The sequence below is a fragment of the Natator depressus genome, chromosome 15, assembly GCF_965152275.1.
Source record: "Natator depressus isolate rNatDep1 chromosome 15, rNatDep2.hap1, whole genome shotgun sequence".
In the NCBI taxonomy this organism is placed as follows: Eukaryota; Metazoa; Chordata; order Testudines; family Cheloniidae; genus Natator; species Natator depressus.
The window spans coordinates 16,803,826-16,819,792 of record NC_134248.1 but is presented as its reverse complement, the minus strand read 5'-3'; the positions used below and the strand labels follow the sequence as shown (position 1 = coordinate 16,819,792).

The 15,967-nt window shown below is 40.0% G+C and overlaps 1 protein-coding gene across 3 annotated transcripts in view; it reads right to left on the bottom strand.

Annotated features, from left to right (window-relative positions):
- Positions 1-15,581, bottom strand: part of TANGO2 (transport and golgi organization 2 homolog) — an 87,186-nt gene extending 71,605 nt beyond the window's left edge. The window contains exon 1 of one of the 3 annotated variants that reach the window (XM_074972540.1): positions 15,434-15,581. In XM_074972540.1, coding sequence (XP_074828641.1) covers positions 15,434-15,558 — 125 coding nt within the window. In that variant the 5' untranslated portion in view covers positions 15,559-15,581. The remainder of the gene's footprint in view (positions 1-15,433) is intronic. The other 2 variants (XM_074972541.1, XM_074972543.1) reach the window with 2 other exon arrangements.
- Positions 15,582-15,967: the final 386 nt, after the last annotated feature.

Below are 15,967 nucleotides of genomic sequence, written 5' to 3'. Positions count from 1 at the left end.
TGGTCAGTCTCATGTCAATCCTTGATTTGGGAAAGAGTGACCTCCCTCCATATAATATAGCAACCATTATGGCTAATAGCATTAAACTACAAAAAAATTATGTTGAAGAAAGCTAATATGGCTGTTATAATACCGACCTCCTTATCTTTTACAGTAACACAATCTAGGGAAGGGTAGGAACTCATGAGGGACCCTTCCACTGCAGTGATGCCATCTGTATTCCAGAGACACCACTAATCCAGGCAACTCACTCTGATCAGAAGTGCCTTTACAGTAACTGAAATGGACATAATAGTTCAGGGAGATCAGATTCTGAAGTAGAGAGAGGCGATGCTGAAGATATTTGGAAATCTTTCCATACATACAGGATCCAGACTGGACAGGCTTAATAGGGGAAGTTTGAACTCTGATGCAAACGGTATCCGTTGCACAGCTATCAGTTTAGTTATTAAAGCATTTTTACTGCTCTTTAATAGCAGTTAATACACATACTGTTATGACACTCAAGGCATTACAACATACAGCTTTTTCTGAACAAATAGTTGGAGGAGGGGCAGTCAATGGATAAGGCAGCTGACTGACTCAAGATTAACCTAGTTCATGAGGGAAAATTTCACAAATAGAGCTATCAAAATATAATATCATCCAAGCCTAATGGTGCCTTACTTACCAACTTGTGACTCAGGTGACAATTCAGATTCAGGTCATTAGATCTGGACAAGAAATGACCTCCTTGACTCCAAGCAGAGTGGAAGTTGCAACTAGCACAGAGACAGACAGTCTACTGCACAGAGAAACTGGGTCTCTTGTGTCAAAGAATCAAATATTTTATTGGCTGAAGAAAGTGAAAGTCTGGTTGTTTACTGAGGAACAAAAGAGGATGTGGGCAAAAGGTCTAAGCAAAAGTTTTAAAGAAGCTAGATATTTACACAGTTGGTCTGATATTGTAAATAAAATATGGGGGGGAAGAATCTAATTATCCAAATTTGTACATTTAAATGAATACAATGGGGTCTCATCTAAATGTGCGACAGTTACAGCTTTCTATAAATGTTTTTAAGATTAATAGGGACAACCCTGTGAACACTAACTATGACATCAGTAGGACTACTTACATGCCTAAAATATCAAATTTACCAAAACCCACAAATGTACACACTTTTTTGGAAGTGCTTTTTAAAAAAATATATAAACATACCACTTACCAAAAGAGATAAGAAATTTAAGTTACATTTGAAAAATTAACTTTTCTACATACCATTCTACTTTACAATCGTCTTCAATGCCGCTGGCTTATTGCACATCTTGCAATATGCATATCCTGAAGTACCACTATAGATCAGTTACTGCCCCAGCTGAACATCTGATATTTCAAAAACCAAGTCTACCACTACGAATAGAACCTAATCATATTTAGATAGAAAGTTATCCATTTAGGCAATTAGATCATAATGTGATCACGGACAGGGGATGCAATTGCATTGCTTCCTGATATCACTACACATATCACTGCTTGTAATCTTTAAGAATTCATGTTGCTTTATGCAAACACATTTTTCATAAATTAGGATTCACATGTATTAAAGAAATGTATTTTCCAGTTCATTTTTGTATGATATCTTGTGAATGCTAAAAGTCCAGCTGTAACATGGGAATGGGGGGGGGGAAGGAGGAGAATGCTTCTAGAGAGGAAAGATGAAGGGTAATTTCCCTGAGCTCTCTATGTTGTAGCAGCATGTTTTGAGGACTGTTACATTAGGTTGCTTTACTCCTCAAGACACTATTCTTTTAGCAGACTCAAAGTGAAAGAAAATTTTATTCAAGTTATTTCAGAGAATATATAGGTATAAACAGAACAGGAAATTCTGGAGACAGAGGAACTAATTTTTCTTAAACGTACAGAAGAAAATCCAAAGAACTCTGATTAAACAAATATGCTCATTAATCTTAATACTACAACGTTTTTCCTCCAGATGTCTTGAGGAAAGCCCCAAAAGGCTCAACATACTTTCTCAGGCAGCTACAAGGAGATACAATGTCAACTGGCCATCCAACTTGTCAAAACACCTTTTAGGGAATCCCAAGTCCACCCACCTTCTACCATTCAGTGAATTAGAGTACATTTCCTCCCAATCTCAAGAGGCATACCCTTAGTCTAGCCACGAACTGAACTCCAGGGAAGTTATTCCAGTTCTAGATGTTCAGGTAAAGGCCTTATCCATTTTCTTTTGTCACGTTCAAGTTAACAAACATGTCAGAGGAGTTTCTACAGCAATGAAGGATGAGGGGTGGAGAAGTCGGAAAAGAATTCTCCACTAGTTGCAGCAAAGCCGTGTCCAGAATGTTACTGCCATCAATTGCACTGAAACAGGCTCTGGGTCTGCTCAGCTAGACCTCCTCCTAACCCAGCAGGGGTAATGACAGGATAATCTGCATGGACTTTAATCTACTTGCTACGTCACTATCTGAAAATGCATGCATCCGATGAAGTGAGCTGTAGCTCACAAAAGCTTATGCTCAAATAAATTTGTTAGTTTCTAAGGTGCCACAAGTACTCCTTTTCTTTTTCCCCAATACTGATTCCCTCTGAGACACCCAGTCTTATTTGTTCTGTTCTTCCAGGCAGGGCAATCAAACAAACAGAAATATTCATCACTCTGTTTTCCAGATCTTGGAGGCACAGAACTGGTGTGAACCATTAGTTTAGTACTTGTATTACTTGCATTTATTTTTACAAATTTAGATGGGCTTTTTATGTTCCTCTGGGCTCCATTTAAGAGGCCAAATCAAGAGATCTAGCCTACAAAGTGTTTTAGCTCTCTAAAATTACTGCTTCAGGCACAAAGGGTATGTCTACACAGTGAAGAAATGGGCTTGGGCTCCAGTCCAAACTCTAGGACCCTGCAGGGTGAGAGGGTCCCAGAGCTTGGGCTCCAGCCTGGGCCCAGAAGTCTACACAGCAGTGAAACAACCCCACAGCCCGCGCCCCATGAACCTGAGTCAGCTGGCATGGGCTAACCGTGAGTTTTTCTTTCCTGTGTAGACACACGCAAAGAGCCTGTGGGGAAAAAAGCAGGTACACAGATTTATTTCATTTGCTCAAAATAATTTCAGATATCAATTAAAACACAATCCAGACCACAAGCTACTTATCAATAAAACGTTTAAGGGCTTTGAACTAAAGTTACAAGACAATTATGGAAGCATAGGGTATGAAAATAAGGAATCAATACTCAAGTTTCAATACAGAACTACAGAGCTGAGACGTGTGGCTGAGAGCCTTGAAAAGCAACTCAGTTAAGGAATGTGACTTGCATCAGGCAAGTGGTGTAAGGGGAGGGAGTTCTAAATAGTAGGAAAGACAGAAGTTGAGGTATTGCTTTCAGGATGGATTATAACAATTTTGGTAAGCAATGAATTCCAGTCTGACACACAGCTATATCAAGATGCATGATTTATTATATTAAGAGGTAGTATGAATGATCCTGATATATTACTGCTCTGCAACCTTCCAACTCAGATTGACCAGGCACCTGCTCCACATATACTTTAATCATGTTTATTGGGAGATTTTATAGTGATGTACAATAGATACTGGAAGTGTGTACTAAGACAGGAGACTGCCTATACCTGTTTGGAGTGGGGATGAGGCACAGATGGTAAAACTGGTTTCAGCAGACGACACAGGTTAGGCCTCCTCACCTGTAAGCATTTTAGGGCTGAGTTCTGGTCTATATTTTTATAGCTACTACTAAGTTCTGGATGTTATCTGAAATAAAGTAATAAAGACAGGATTTTAATGGAATTAAGAAAATTGTTCCCTGTAAGTGAAGAAGGGCTTGTCTAAGTTATAGCAGCCACATTTTTAGATCAGGAAAACAAACCTTCATTCTGCCATAAGGTGCCACCAGACTCCTTGTTGATTCTGCCACATGGGAACTGACGATTTCTTAAAAATAGATCCGAGGCTTAATTCTATGTAACAAAGATTTTGTACTATCTGACTGGGTTAGTGTTTAGTACCTTTCATTGCTGTATATTTCTGCAACTTCGCCAATAGACATCTGCTTTTTTAATTTTGCCAACATATTGGCCACTGAAGTTAAACAAAAAAATTTTAAACCAGACTACTGCTGCTTCCTCTCTCAATTTCTTAGTATTTAGTCTCTTGTGGCATCACTATTCCACTAGATATCCCATCACAGACCTGCCACCTTACTGGAAGCTAGTTTGTAATTTAAGACTGTGAAAAAAATAAATCAATCTTACTTTTGTCACTAAATACAGCAGATGAAACTACACATATGCAGGGAGCAGAAATGCTGAGTAAGATTCCATTGAGAAGTTAGATAGCCCAGAGTGTCTCAAGGTGGATACCCAAACGTCAGCAGACGCATGAAAAACTGACTGTGCCTGGTCACAAGTCTGATGGAGCTGGCGTCAGAACTCGGGGGTTCTCAGCTCCCTGTCTGGTGTGCTACCACATTATCTTCCATAGACTGACCCAATCTTTTCCTCCAGCAGTGGGACCAGAATGGGAAGATACTTGCAGCCAGATCCCATAGCAGGCACTACAAATTGAAGGCCACCCAGAAGCATATTTCCCAGCTTCACTCAAAAAATAAAGGAAAACATGAAACTGATGCCTCACTGTGCAGCACAAAATCATTCTCCAGTTTGTGGGGAGAACTTAATGGGAAAAGGTTAACCAAAATAAAGATACAACGATGAGGCTAACATATTCTCTTCTAACAAAAATCCTAAGTATTTGCGCTGTTTGATATGTTTAATATGACAAGACCCATTATTGCTAGAGAATGAATGAATATTAAAAAGTTGAAGATGGCCCTTCAAGGTCTTCAGTGTAAATAAAGAGAGAATGAGTTTATCTGGCTCTAATCTCACTATCTTTAGTGAGCAAAAGAAAAGATATCAAGGTCGAAGTGAAAGCAAAAGACTTCTGCAGCTGCAATGGAATTTTATTTTACCACTGAACTCAGTTATTACTAACAGACAAAAACAGCTAGTCTGAAACAAGAGTTGCAAATATTCCGCAATTAAGTATTCTGCTTCAAAATGCACTGATGATTCTGAAAGTGACACTAGAGTGACAATGCAGGTAACTGGCATTCTCATGCTAATCATTACTCTGTGATGATCACTGAGTCCGACAGCATAGTTTGCTGTTCTGTTATAAGGGGTCTGTTAAAATGCATGCTCTGCAAAGGCAGGGTGTGTGCACGGGAGGAGGGGTGCACTTAAAAAGGTAAATGCACAATATATGTATTCTCTTTTCATTTGGTTGAGCACCATTTGGCTGATTAGGAACAATTAGCTCACAAATTTGACAAACCCATTTTGCTCTGAAGAACTGTCAATAGAAATGTCTGAAATATGAAGCCATTTGTTATGCATTTTGATTTTGTAAATGAACCATCATAAACAACATCTGTCAGTTACCACTGCAATGTCAACCACTACACAACCGATCTGAAACTGTTCTTTACTCTACATACTAATGCACAGCTAAAGCTCATTAGTCACTAGATTCTGATGTTGTTGTGGCACATAAAACACACACAGTCTATTTTACTCACATTTTTGAACTTGCCTCAACTGACTACTATATCACTAGGCCAAGGAAGAATCTATTTGTCTCTATTTTCTTTCAGTGCCATTCTTGGTGGAGTGAGAATGCACACTGAAATGTAATTCAGACACTATAAAAGTATGTTTTATTTGACAAGTCAAAGATTCAAAAACATTTATTCACTTTCAACCAAGGAAGCCCTTCTCACAGCTGCCTTATGTTTGAGCCATTTCAATAATTCCCCTTTGCATTCTTCTCATGTAGCATGTATTCCTTTTGTGTAGCTATCTGACAGCAGTTTCAATTGCATTTGGCTAGAGCCCAGTGGCTTGCACAGAGACGAACTGGACAAGATAGATCTGAGTTGCTTTTATAAAAAACAACAACGCTATGCTGTAAGCCACAGAAATATGATGACACCATGGTAAAGCAAACGAGCTGCGTTTGAAAATATTTCTCCCTTCTCAAGACACAGTTTATTGAACAGAATGTGCTGGGGTCAATACAGACTAGCTTAACATGTTCAAATTCAGTGTAGAGAAGAGCACCATTTGAGCACCATTTTCAAACACAGATCATTTTTCAAAGGTTTACAGGACCTTCGACTTTACTGCCCCTCAGTAATCCTAATGTCTTCAGTAACTTTTTTTAAAAAAAGAGTGGAAATATAAAGAAAAAAAAACTGTCAACCTTGGCAGGTGAGCTCTCTGACCTACTTTGACAGTAGTCTAGTTTTCATCCATACTCTGTACATCACTTGGGTGTGTGTTTTTTAAACTAATATTTTCCCAATAAGAAAAAGAGAAAAATTCTGCCTTTTAAGACTTACAAATTGGGGCACACAAACCAATTTGCTTGTACTACCTTTTCTGGCATTTGTCAATCATTTGTCTAGAAATGTTGATTAAAAAAAATCCACACAAATTCTCCTTTAAGTCAAGAGTTAAAAGAAAAGGATAGCCTATTGCTGAGGTAGAACATTTTAAGTCACTGATAATAGTAAATTAAACTAATTTAAACAATACACATTGATATTAGCACTTAGCATTATGCAGTTAAAAAAGCAACTCTCTTCATAAATATTGTTTTCAAATTAAACCACAACATTGGTTACGTCATATAAGGGTAACAATGAAAATATTTTTATGCTATGTATAAAAGACAAAGCAAGATAAAATATTCACATTTGATATTTTAGGCATTTACCAACAAAAGCTCAGTTCATAGTCACAACCCAGTTCCTGCTTTTCACCCTATTTTCCAGCTGGAATAAAGGATGAACAGATCAAATGACATGCCTTGGGGAGTAGGAGTGAGGCAAAATGAAGGATGTGTGTGTCTGTATTGTTTTTATTCATTATACTTCCCACCAGTGCAACTACATTGGTCATAGCAACAGTGAGAACTCTACTGTAGACAAGTAGGTATCCGAGAGTTGAACTTATTCCTCTATTCTAAACTCTGGGAATGTGACATCCATCTAGGTATTGTTTAGGTAATGCATCAAAATACTCAGAGACCAATTACTTGGCAAACCCTGTCATTTCCAACAATATGCAAAAAGCACTGAATCTAACTAGGAATAGAATGAGGTTTCCCATTTAGAAGAGTCAGATTTTCAAAGAAACAGAGTTCATTTGTAACAGATAAGGGAAAGCAAGGTGTTCCAGTCCAGTATTTTGGAAGAAATTGTCCCATTTCCAAATCTCTTACTGTTTGGAGTATTTCTGGACAGAATGGTAAGTGGTTGTCAATGATCACCCGTAATTTATGGAGAACTACACAGCAGTCCACATGCATTAAACTGTTTGTGAAACCAAGCAGTGAGGGATTTGGGTTTGGTGTGAATGCAGGTGGTTCCCTAAATGGACTTCTAAAAAGTGGTCTGAAAAATTAAAGTTGGAAAGCCACTGAATTAGGATCATGGGAAACAATCCAGTTTCTTCTTCTTTCTTGTCATTTCCCTATTCTGGGTCAGCAACATTTATAGCCTTCTTCTAAAACACATGGTCATATGCCAGATGGATCTCTCTGAGGTCGGCTGCTATCCAGTCCACATACTGAGTCTTTGGTTTTCTTCCATCCATGATCATTTCAAGAGCCATCTTACAGATACAGCTTTCAGATCTCTTCTGGATATGCCCATAGCACAATAGCCTAGCCTCCCTCAGCTTGTCTTCAACTGGAGCAACCTGCATTAGGCCTCTCACAACTTCATTTTATTTCCTATCACAGAGCATTTGACCATCTCAACATCTTCATTTACATGATGGAGAGATTACTAGAAACAATCCAGTTTATTGTACAGATTTCCATGGAGAAGGCCTAAATTCCCTCAAGTTTGCAAGTGTTCAGATCTCAGAGGATGTCTTATTTAGGTACCTCTCAAATCATTAAACTAAATATAATTTCTCAACAATTAATTTAAGTAACTAAAGATATTTAATAAGGAGCAACTATAAGAATGGCCATACTCGATCAGACCACAGGCTCATCTAGCCCAGTATCCTGTCTTCCAACAGTGGCCAATGCCAGGTGTCCCAGAGGAAAGGAATAGAACAGGTAATCATCAAGTGATCCATCCCCTGTCACCCATTCCCAGCTTCTGGCAAACAGAGGCTAGGGACACCATCCCTGCCCATCCCAGCTAATAGCCATTGATGAACCTATCCTCCAGGAACTTATCTAGTTCTTTTTTGAACCCTGTTATATTCTTGGCCTTCACAATATGCCCTGGCAAGGAGTTCCAGAGACTGACTGTGCGTTGTGTGAAAAAATACTTCCTTTTGTTTGTTTTAAACCTGCTGCCTATTAATTTCATTTGGTGACACCCCCCCCCACCCCCCACCCCCAGTTCTTGTGTTAGGAGAAGGAGTAAACAACACATCCTTATTTACTTTCTCCACACCGGTCATGATTTTATAGACCTCTATCGTATCCTCCCCCTTAGTCATCTCTTTTCCAAGCTGAAAAGTCCCAGTCTTATTATTCTCTCCTCATATCCAACCTGTTCCATACCCCAATCATTTTTTTTGTCCTTTTCTGAACCTTTTCTGATTTCAATATATCTTTTTTGAGATGGGGCAACCACATCTACATGCAGTATTCAAGATGTGGGCATACCATGGATTCATATAGAGGCAATATGATATTTTCTATTTATTATATATCCCTTAATGATTTCCAACATTCTGTTCATTTTTTTGACTGCTGCTGCACGAGTGGATGTTTACAGAGAACTATCCACAATGACTCCAAGATCTCTTTCTTGAGTGGTAACAACTAATTTAGACCCCATCATTTTATATTTATAGCTGGGATGATGTTTTCCAATAGTGGGCTTAGTTATTGGATGCCTTGTTATCAAGGAAACAGAATGTCTATTCCATGAGAGAATGTGTCGTTGACCACTGGTTTTATTTTGCAAGTTCCCTGCTTACAAGAGTCAGCAATAAAGTGGAAAAAAACCAAAAAATACAAGAACAGAAGCCACATCAGCGGCCTTCCAGATTGCTCAAGAGTTGGAAAAATACAGCAGTTGGCCCCTTCACAATTTTATCAAAACAGGGGAAAAAGTCAGCCTTCCACTGAAGACCAAATTAGCTGCACAAAGCAAGAGACTGCCACTGAAAAGACTGTGGTGCATAAGATGTGTGTAGTGCTCCTTTACAAGATGTAAACATTAATACTTTCCATCTTCAGCCTATCAACTGGATCCCTCCAGGACTACCTATCCTACAGGGGTTCACAGCATACTGCCTCTCCCCCACTCCAAGAAGGCAAAGCGTTAACAAACCCAACCTGTAGGCACAAAGCGTTTAAAAAAATTGGCAGCCAAGGATGGGAGAAAGCTCTCTTGCTCCCATTTCTCAAGAATGCTGCCAATCCTCCTCCACTGATTAATCTTATGTTTCTGGAGAGCTGCAGTCTCCTTCACCAGATTTTTTTGCCCCTCCTTTTGGCAGGACTGATTGTTTAAATTTTCAGTTTATCCCACTCCTTTGTTTTCTTCCTCCTTGAAAAACAGAAATCATCTGAAGGAGCTTGTTTTGGGAGATGGATCCTTGAAGATTTCTCCCTCTAGTCACATATCAGATAAAAGAGAAACAGCCCCATAGTACAGCTTTGGGATTAAAAAAAGCAATAGATCACGAAATACTTAGTTAATTCACGGACACATCCCAGTCAACCTCAGATCCATAATCCTGATTGCCAGTAAAGTTAATCTAGCAAAGGGAAGGGAACGATCATAGGGGACTGCATGATGCTTAGTTAGTCCATTTATCTAGTGGTTAGAGCAGAGGTCTAGATTATATTTCCAAATTAGGTTAGACATATTTTAACTGTTCTGTGTATCAGTTTCTCTCTCTGTAAACTGGAGATGACTTCTAATACAGACCCAATCTTTGTAAAACAACACAAGAGTCTCAGATGAAGTGTCTAAATTATGCTGTATTCCACAAACAGCGTCAAGGGTATCTTCAAGGTTCCTTCCCCACTCTGAACTCTAGGGTACAGATGTGGGGACCCGCATGAAAGACCTCCTAAACTTATTCTTACCAGCTTAGGTTAAAAACTTCCCCAAGGTACAAACTTTGCCTTGTCCTTGAACCCTATGCTGCCACCACCAAGCGTGTTAAACAAAGAACAGGGCAAGAGGCCACTTGGAGACGTCTTCCCCCAAAATATCCCCCCAAGCCCTATACCCCCTTTCCTGGGGAAGGCTTGATAAAAATCCTCACCAATTTGCATAGGTGAACACAGACCCAAACCCTTAGATCTTAAGAACAGTGAAAAAAAAAAAATCAATCAGGTTCTTAAAGGAAGAATTTTAATTAAAAAAAAAAAAGGTAAAAGAATCACCTCTGTAAAATCAGGATGGTAAATACCTTACAGGGAAATCAGATTCAAAACATAGAGAATCCCTCTAGGCAAAACCTTAAGTTACAAAAAGACACAAAAACAGGAATATACATTCCATCCAGCACAGCTTATTTTACCAGCCATTACACAAAAGGAAATCAACACATTTCTAACTAGCTTACTTACTAACAGTTGTAAGGCTGCATTCCTGAACTGTTCCTGGCAAAAGCATCACAGACAGACGAACCCTTTGTTTCCCCACCTCCAGATTTGAAAGTATCTTATCTCCTCATTGGTCATTTTGGTCAGGTGCCAGCAAGGTTATCTTAGCTTCTTAACCCTTTACAGGTGAAAGAGTTTTGCCTCTGGCCAGGAGGGATTTTATAGCACTGTATACAGAAAGGTGGTTACCTTCCCTTTATATTTATGACAGGTATGCTCCCCAACCCCTCAGAATCAGTAGTATGCTCTGCTCATGGAGTACAAGAAGGCCTTAGGACATCCATGGACTAGGAACTGTGCAAAGAAGATCCTTTAACCTGGAGAGGCCCCTTAAACAGTTCTGCAGCGTACTTTCTATATTAATAAATGTGTTGAGTTTAATGCTAACAAGATAAAACCTTGGAATTTTTGTGTGCATGCACCCATGGTTTTTCTTAGGTGACATACACCAGAACAGAGCACACTTATCCATAACATGGGAGTGTAATGAGAAGTTATCAGGCTTAACTACATTACGCTACAGTATTTGACAGCAAAAATAATAAGTGTCTAGTATTTTAGACAATAAAAATGGGACAATTTGCCTTTGTGCCTCATATCACATGCTCCAACATAACTCTCAGCAGACCCATAACAATAGCATTTATAGTCTATGAAAGCCTAATAAAAGTACTAGAAAATTATTTCATACTACTTCAGCATAGTGACTAAGATCCTCACTCAATCATTTTACTAGTAGACTCAGGCACACAGTAACCATAGGAAGACTGGGGTTTTGCCACTGTAAGTTTTCTAAAATCCACTAATGCAACTAAAAGTAACTTACAGTTTCGTTACTATAGAAATGCAGAGGTCCAGAAAGAGTTTTGTTTAACCTTTATATCACAGCTGCTATAAGAGTTACCAGCTTTCTGATACAGCAGTCTGGCCACACTTGTTTTGTGTCAGTCAGTGGTGTAAGGGTCAATCGGTAAGACTTTGACCCTCATCATAAACCTGTATTTATTTATGTTGCCAACATGGTTGAGTTTGCTAACATCTGAGAAGATAATTTCCTCTACTTCCTTTTTTTAAAAAGGAAGAATATCCTGTTTTATTATATTAAGTCACAATATAATAAAAATTACTATAAAATAATCAACTGTTGCTTTTACAGAAGTAGGTGTTAAGTTAGTTTGAACTCAGCATAACGAAGCGACAGCATAAAATCTGCCCTTGGCTGGAACTCAAACCTCTGATTATCTACCACTAATAGGGCAAGATTACAGATTTTAATAAACACTCCAATAGTTTGATTTTCACAGTGGTTGTGTCTTCTTCAGTAAGAGTCCAAATGTCTTTCACTTATCTCTACGCATACTGCCAGAGTAGTGGCTGGCTTTAATATATTTTTGCCATCTGTCCTAAAGATATGAGATGACCAAGACGTTGCCAACTCATGACTTTACCACGTGTCAATATTTGTGGTTTCTTAAAACCCTAGATCCTGGATTCATATAATTAAGTGAGAATTGCCGTTTTTAATTTAGAAAAAAATTTCTAGCCCTCATGGTTGCAGAGAAGTTTGGAAATATAATCCATCTGTACATAAATGGCTCAAAAAAAATCAAAAGAGCCCAAACATTATTATTGGCTTAAAATCCAGAAATGTAAGAAAACCTCATGGTGATTTTTTGGGGCCTTACTCATGATTTTTGAACACTTGGAATTGGCAATGTTAGATAAACTTGGAAGTTGCTATTCAAAATAATGACCTACCTGAAAGGAGTAATATGCCTGCATCTCACCTTTAGTTAATTTTAAGATTCCCCTCCAACCTCCCAAATACTACTTTTTACATAAAGTTGTGATGCTGATGAAAGGTTTTGTCTCAAAAAAGCAGTGCTCTGGTTATGGTAGGCTCTCTCCCCTTCCTCCTTCCCTCCCCCACCCCGAAGCTCATCACAGTTTGTGTACTGTAATCATTTTCTCCTCCAGATTTTCTTTTTAACCTGAATATTTTGAAAACACTTTCTTATATATTTCAGGAGTCCAATTCAATCAAAATAGGTCATCAACAAACTAATACAATTCATGCAAAGACAACAGATTTCTGATTACTTGTGTAGCAAACAAATCTTGTAATTATGCTAGATTTCCAGGTAGGAGTGATAATGCTGCTATTCCATTTCCATAGTTACTCTTGTACAATTACATAGCCAAACTTACTTGGAAGCTTGCTCTTATATCCATTACTACTTTCACTGTGTCCTTACATATGTCAAAATTTTATTAGTATTTGTTGACTATTCATGAACATTTAGAATTAATGTTTTTCTGCTCCCTGTTGGCATTTTGTAACATCATTTGTACACGACATCTCAAGAACAATGCCAAACATACTCAGAACCACCATTCCGATTCTCTGTGCACAATATGCCTATTAATTTCAGTTTTGGCTATGCCGCTGCTGTTACCGACAGACACCCTCTTGGGTGCCTGAGAAACGGCATGCACCAAAGTAGAAACTGACTATGAGAACTGCTTTCAAGGGCACCAAAAACTGAAAAGAAAATATTTATCCCTTTTTCTTCCATGTATAATAATCAGAGGTTACTATTACAAAATTTATTTTAATTGGACTCTGTATGATTGGATCCTTTTGCTGAACTGAGGTAATAATTTGATCCAAAAATGTTATTGACTGATGAGGCTCATGGGACACTTCAGAACCATACTTACACGAGCTACTAAGCTAAAAGATATTGGTGGATCCCCACTGAAGTAATGTTGATGCCTGTTAAGTAGTTTAAAATGTTATTAAAGGCAAACAACATGATTCACCAATGGACAATGAACTACTTAGCAAATAATTATGTCTCAGAACATTATTATACCATCATTCACGCAGGTATTATTATACTGTCATTCACTCTAAGACCATAGAATGGTATGTCAAAACAATAACATCAATGCCGATAGAAATGCTGACCAAACAATCCAGTGAACCAATAAATAGTGGTACTTAGAAAGATTCCAATAACTGTGGGTGGGGGAAACTAAAATGACTATTCAATACTGATTGCTGTTCTTCAGGAGGCTTTACAGAAAGAAACACCTTCCTCCCACCAGAACATTAACTATTTGCCATCAACTACTTTATGTGGTGTGAAATTGTCAATGTCACTAAATCACCATTGAAGGGTCATGACATGGCATTGAAGAGACCCTGTGACACAAGTCAACTTGCTTGAAAAATAAACATCCCCAAACCCCATGGCACAAAGAGAAAATAAAAGACAATGCCAGAGCAATACCAGCTAGGATTGTGCTCAAACACCATCTAAATAGGTAATTACAGTAACGCCTCACTTAAAGTTGTCCCGGTTAACATTGTTTTGTTATTAGGTTGCTGATCTATTAGAGAACATACTCATTTAAAGTTGTGTAAACGTTATATGGTTGTTTGGCTTGCCTAGCTCCGCCTGCCCAGTGTTCCAGCCGGGGAGCTGGGACACAGCATGGGGGCTTACCCCACTCCGCCCACCCAACATTCCAGCCAGAGAGAGGGCAAGCCCCCAACCCTGCTCCCGGGCAGGAGCGTGGGGTGGGTGGAATGAGGCAAACCCCCCACGCCCCAACCCTTCTATGCCCCTGCATCAGCCAAGCTTCACAATCATCACTGGTGATTACAGCATTAAATTGTTTAAAACTGATACTATAATGTATATAATGTCTTTTGTCTGGTAAAAAATTTTTCCCTGGAACCTAACCCCCCCCCCCCCATTTACATTAATTCTTATGGGGAAATTGGATTAGCTTAACACCGTTTTACTTAAAGTAGCATTTTTCAGGAACATAACTACAACGTTAAGCGAGGAGTTACTGTATATGCCAGAGTATAAGAGTCATTCACTTAATGTTAATTCAATAATCTTAGTACTGCTAACCCTAAGCATTAAAAAATGAGTTAAACCCAAAAAAGTCAGATTAAGTAAAATATGATTTTTTTTTAAATTGGTGGGGCTCTTTTTTTTGCCTTCTGGTATTTGAGTCATTAAAGTTTATTAGAGTCCGGATTTCTCTGCAACCACAAACTTCCATAAATGATTTTTTTTTCAAAAGCAAAGGACCTCAGGTGACCACCTGACTCCCGTAGCTGGAGCTTTATGAACACAGAACAAGACTTGTGATAAATCATGAATGTTACCAGTCTCAACACCCTTGTTAGGTAGGGAAGAGGGTCTCAGCCCCATTTATGGGCCAGGAACTGAGGCATGGGACGGTTTAAGTGACTTGCCCAAGGTGTAGAGTGACCAGATAGCAAGTGTGAAAAATCAGGACAGGGGGTGTGGGGGTAACAGGAGCCCATATTAAAAAAAACCCCAAATACCAGGACTGTCCCTATAAAATCAGGACATCTGGTCACCCTACCAAGGTCCCACGAGAAGACGGTGGTGGAGCCAGGAATGAATCCAGATCACCCAAGACCTTAACCACAAGACCATCCTTCTCTTATTGGCAGGACGTCACCCAGGGCCCCTCTGAGCCTGAAACCCTTGTGGGAGCCCACCAGGGACCCCTCCCCTGGGTGAAGGGGCGGTGACTGGGGACCTCGCCTGCAGGGCGCTGCGGAAGGGACCCAGGCTCCTACCCCCTCAACTCTGACTCTACAGGCTGCCCCGGACGGCGAGTTTTAACGGCCCTCCTATTCTCACAGCCCGACAGCTCCAGGGGCTGCCCCACGGAGCAGCGAGCCGCTGACATTCTCACACTCACCCAGCACGCAGAGCGAAACGCCGCCGCCGCCGCCGCCACCTCAGGCGGTTACACGCTTCCGGGAAAAGGTGACACCCTAACAACAGACACACCCATTGGCCTCTTAGGCCCCTCCTTCTTCGCATGCTATTGGCGCCTAAGCCTCTCTTTTCTCCCGACCTCTCATTGACTCGCTCCCGTGTCGCTCAAGTAGGGTTGCTGCAGCGTTCCAAATCGCGGCTCTTCTCTGCGAGCTGCCCCTCCCCGCATCTGGTGCGGCTCTTCCGTTCTGTGCGCTCTCCTCCCCGCACGAATCTCCGCTCCGCTTACCTCAGCTCTCCCCAGTAGCTCCTCCCCCAATGGTTCTCCCCTTAGCAGTTCCCGCCTCTCTGGGCCTTGGTGATAGACCCAGGACAGGGGTGACCTGTGGGTGGTGCCCTGCTGGCCCCTAAGCCCAGCAGCCCCAGGAAGCTTTTTTTTTGAAGCAGAGGCAGATGGAGCATGGCTGCTGGGAGTCATCTCACACACCCTCTCTGTGCTGACTAACTTTGAGCT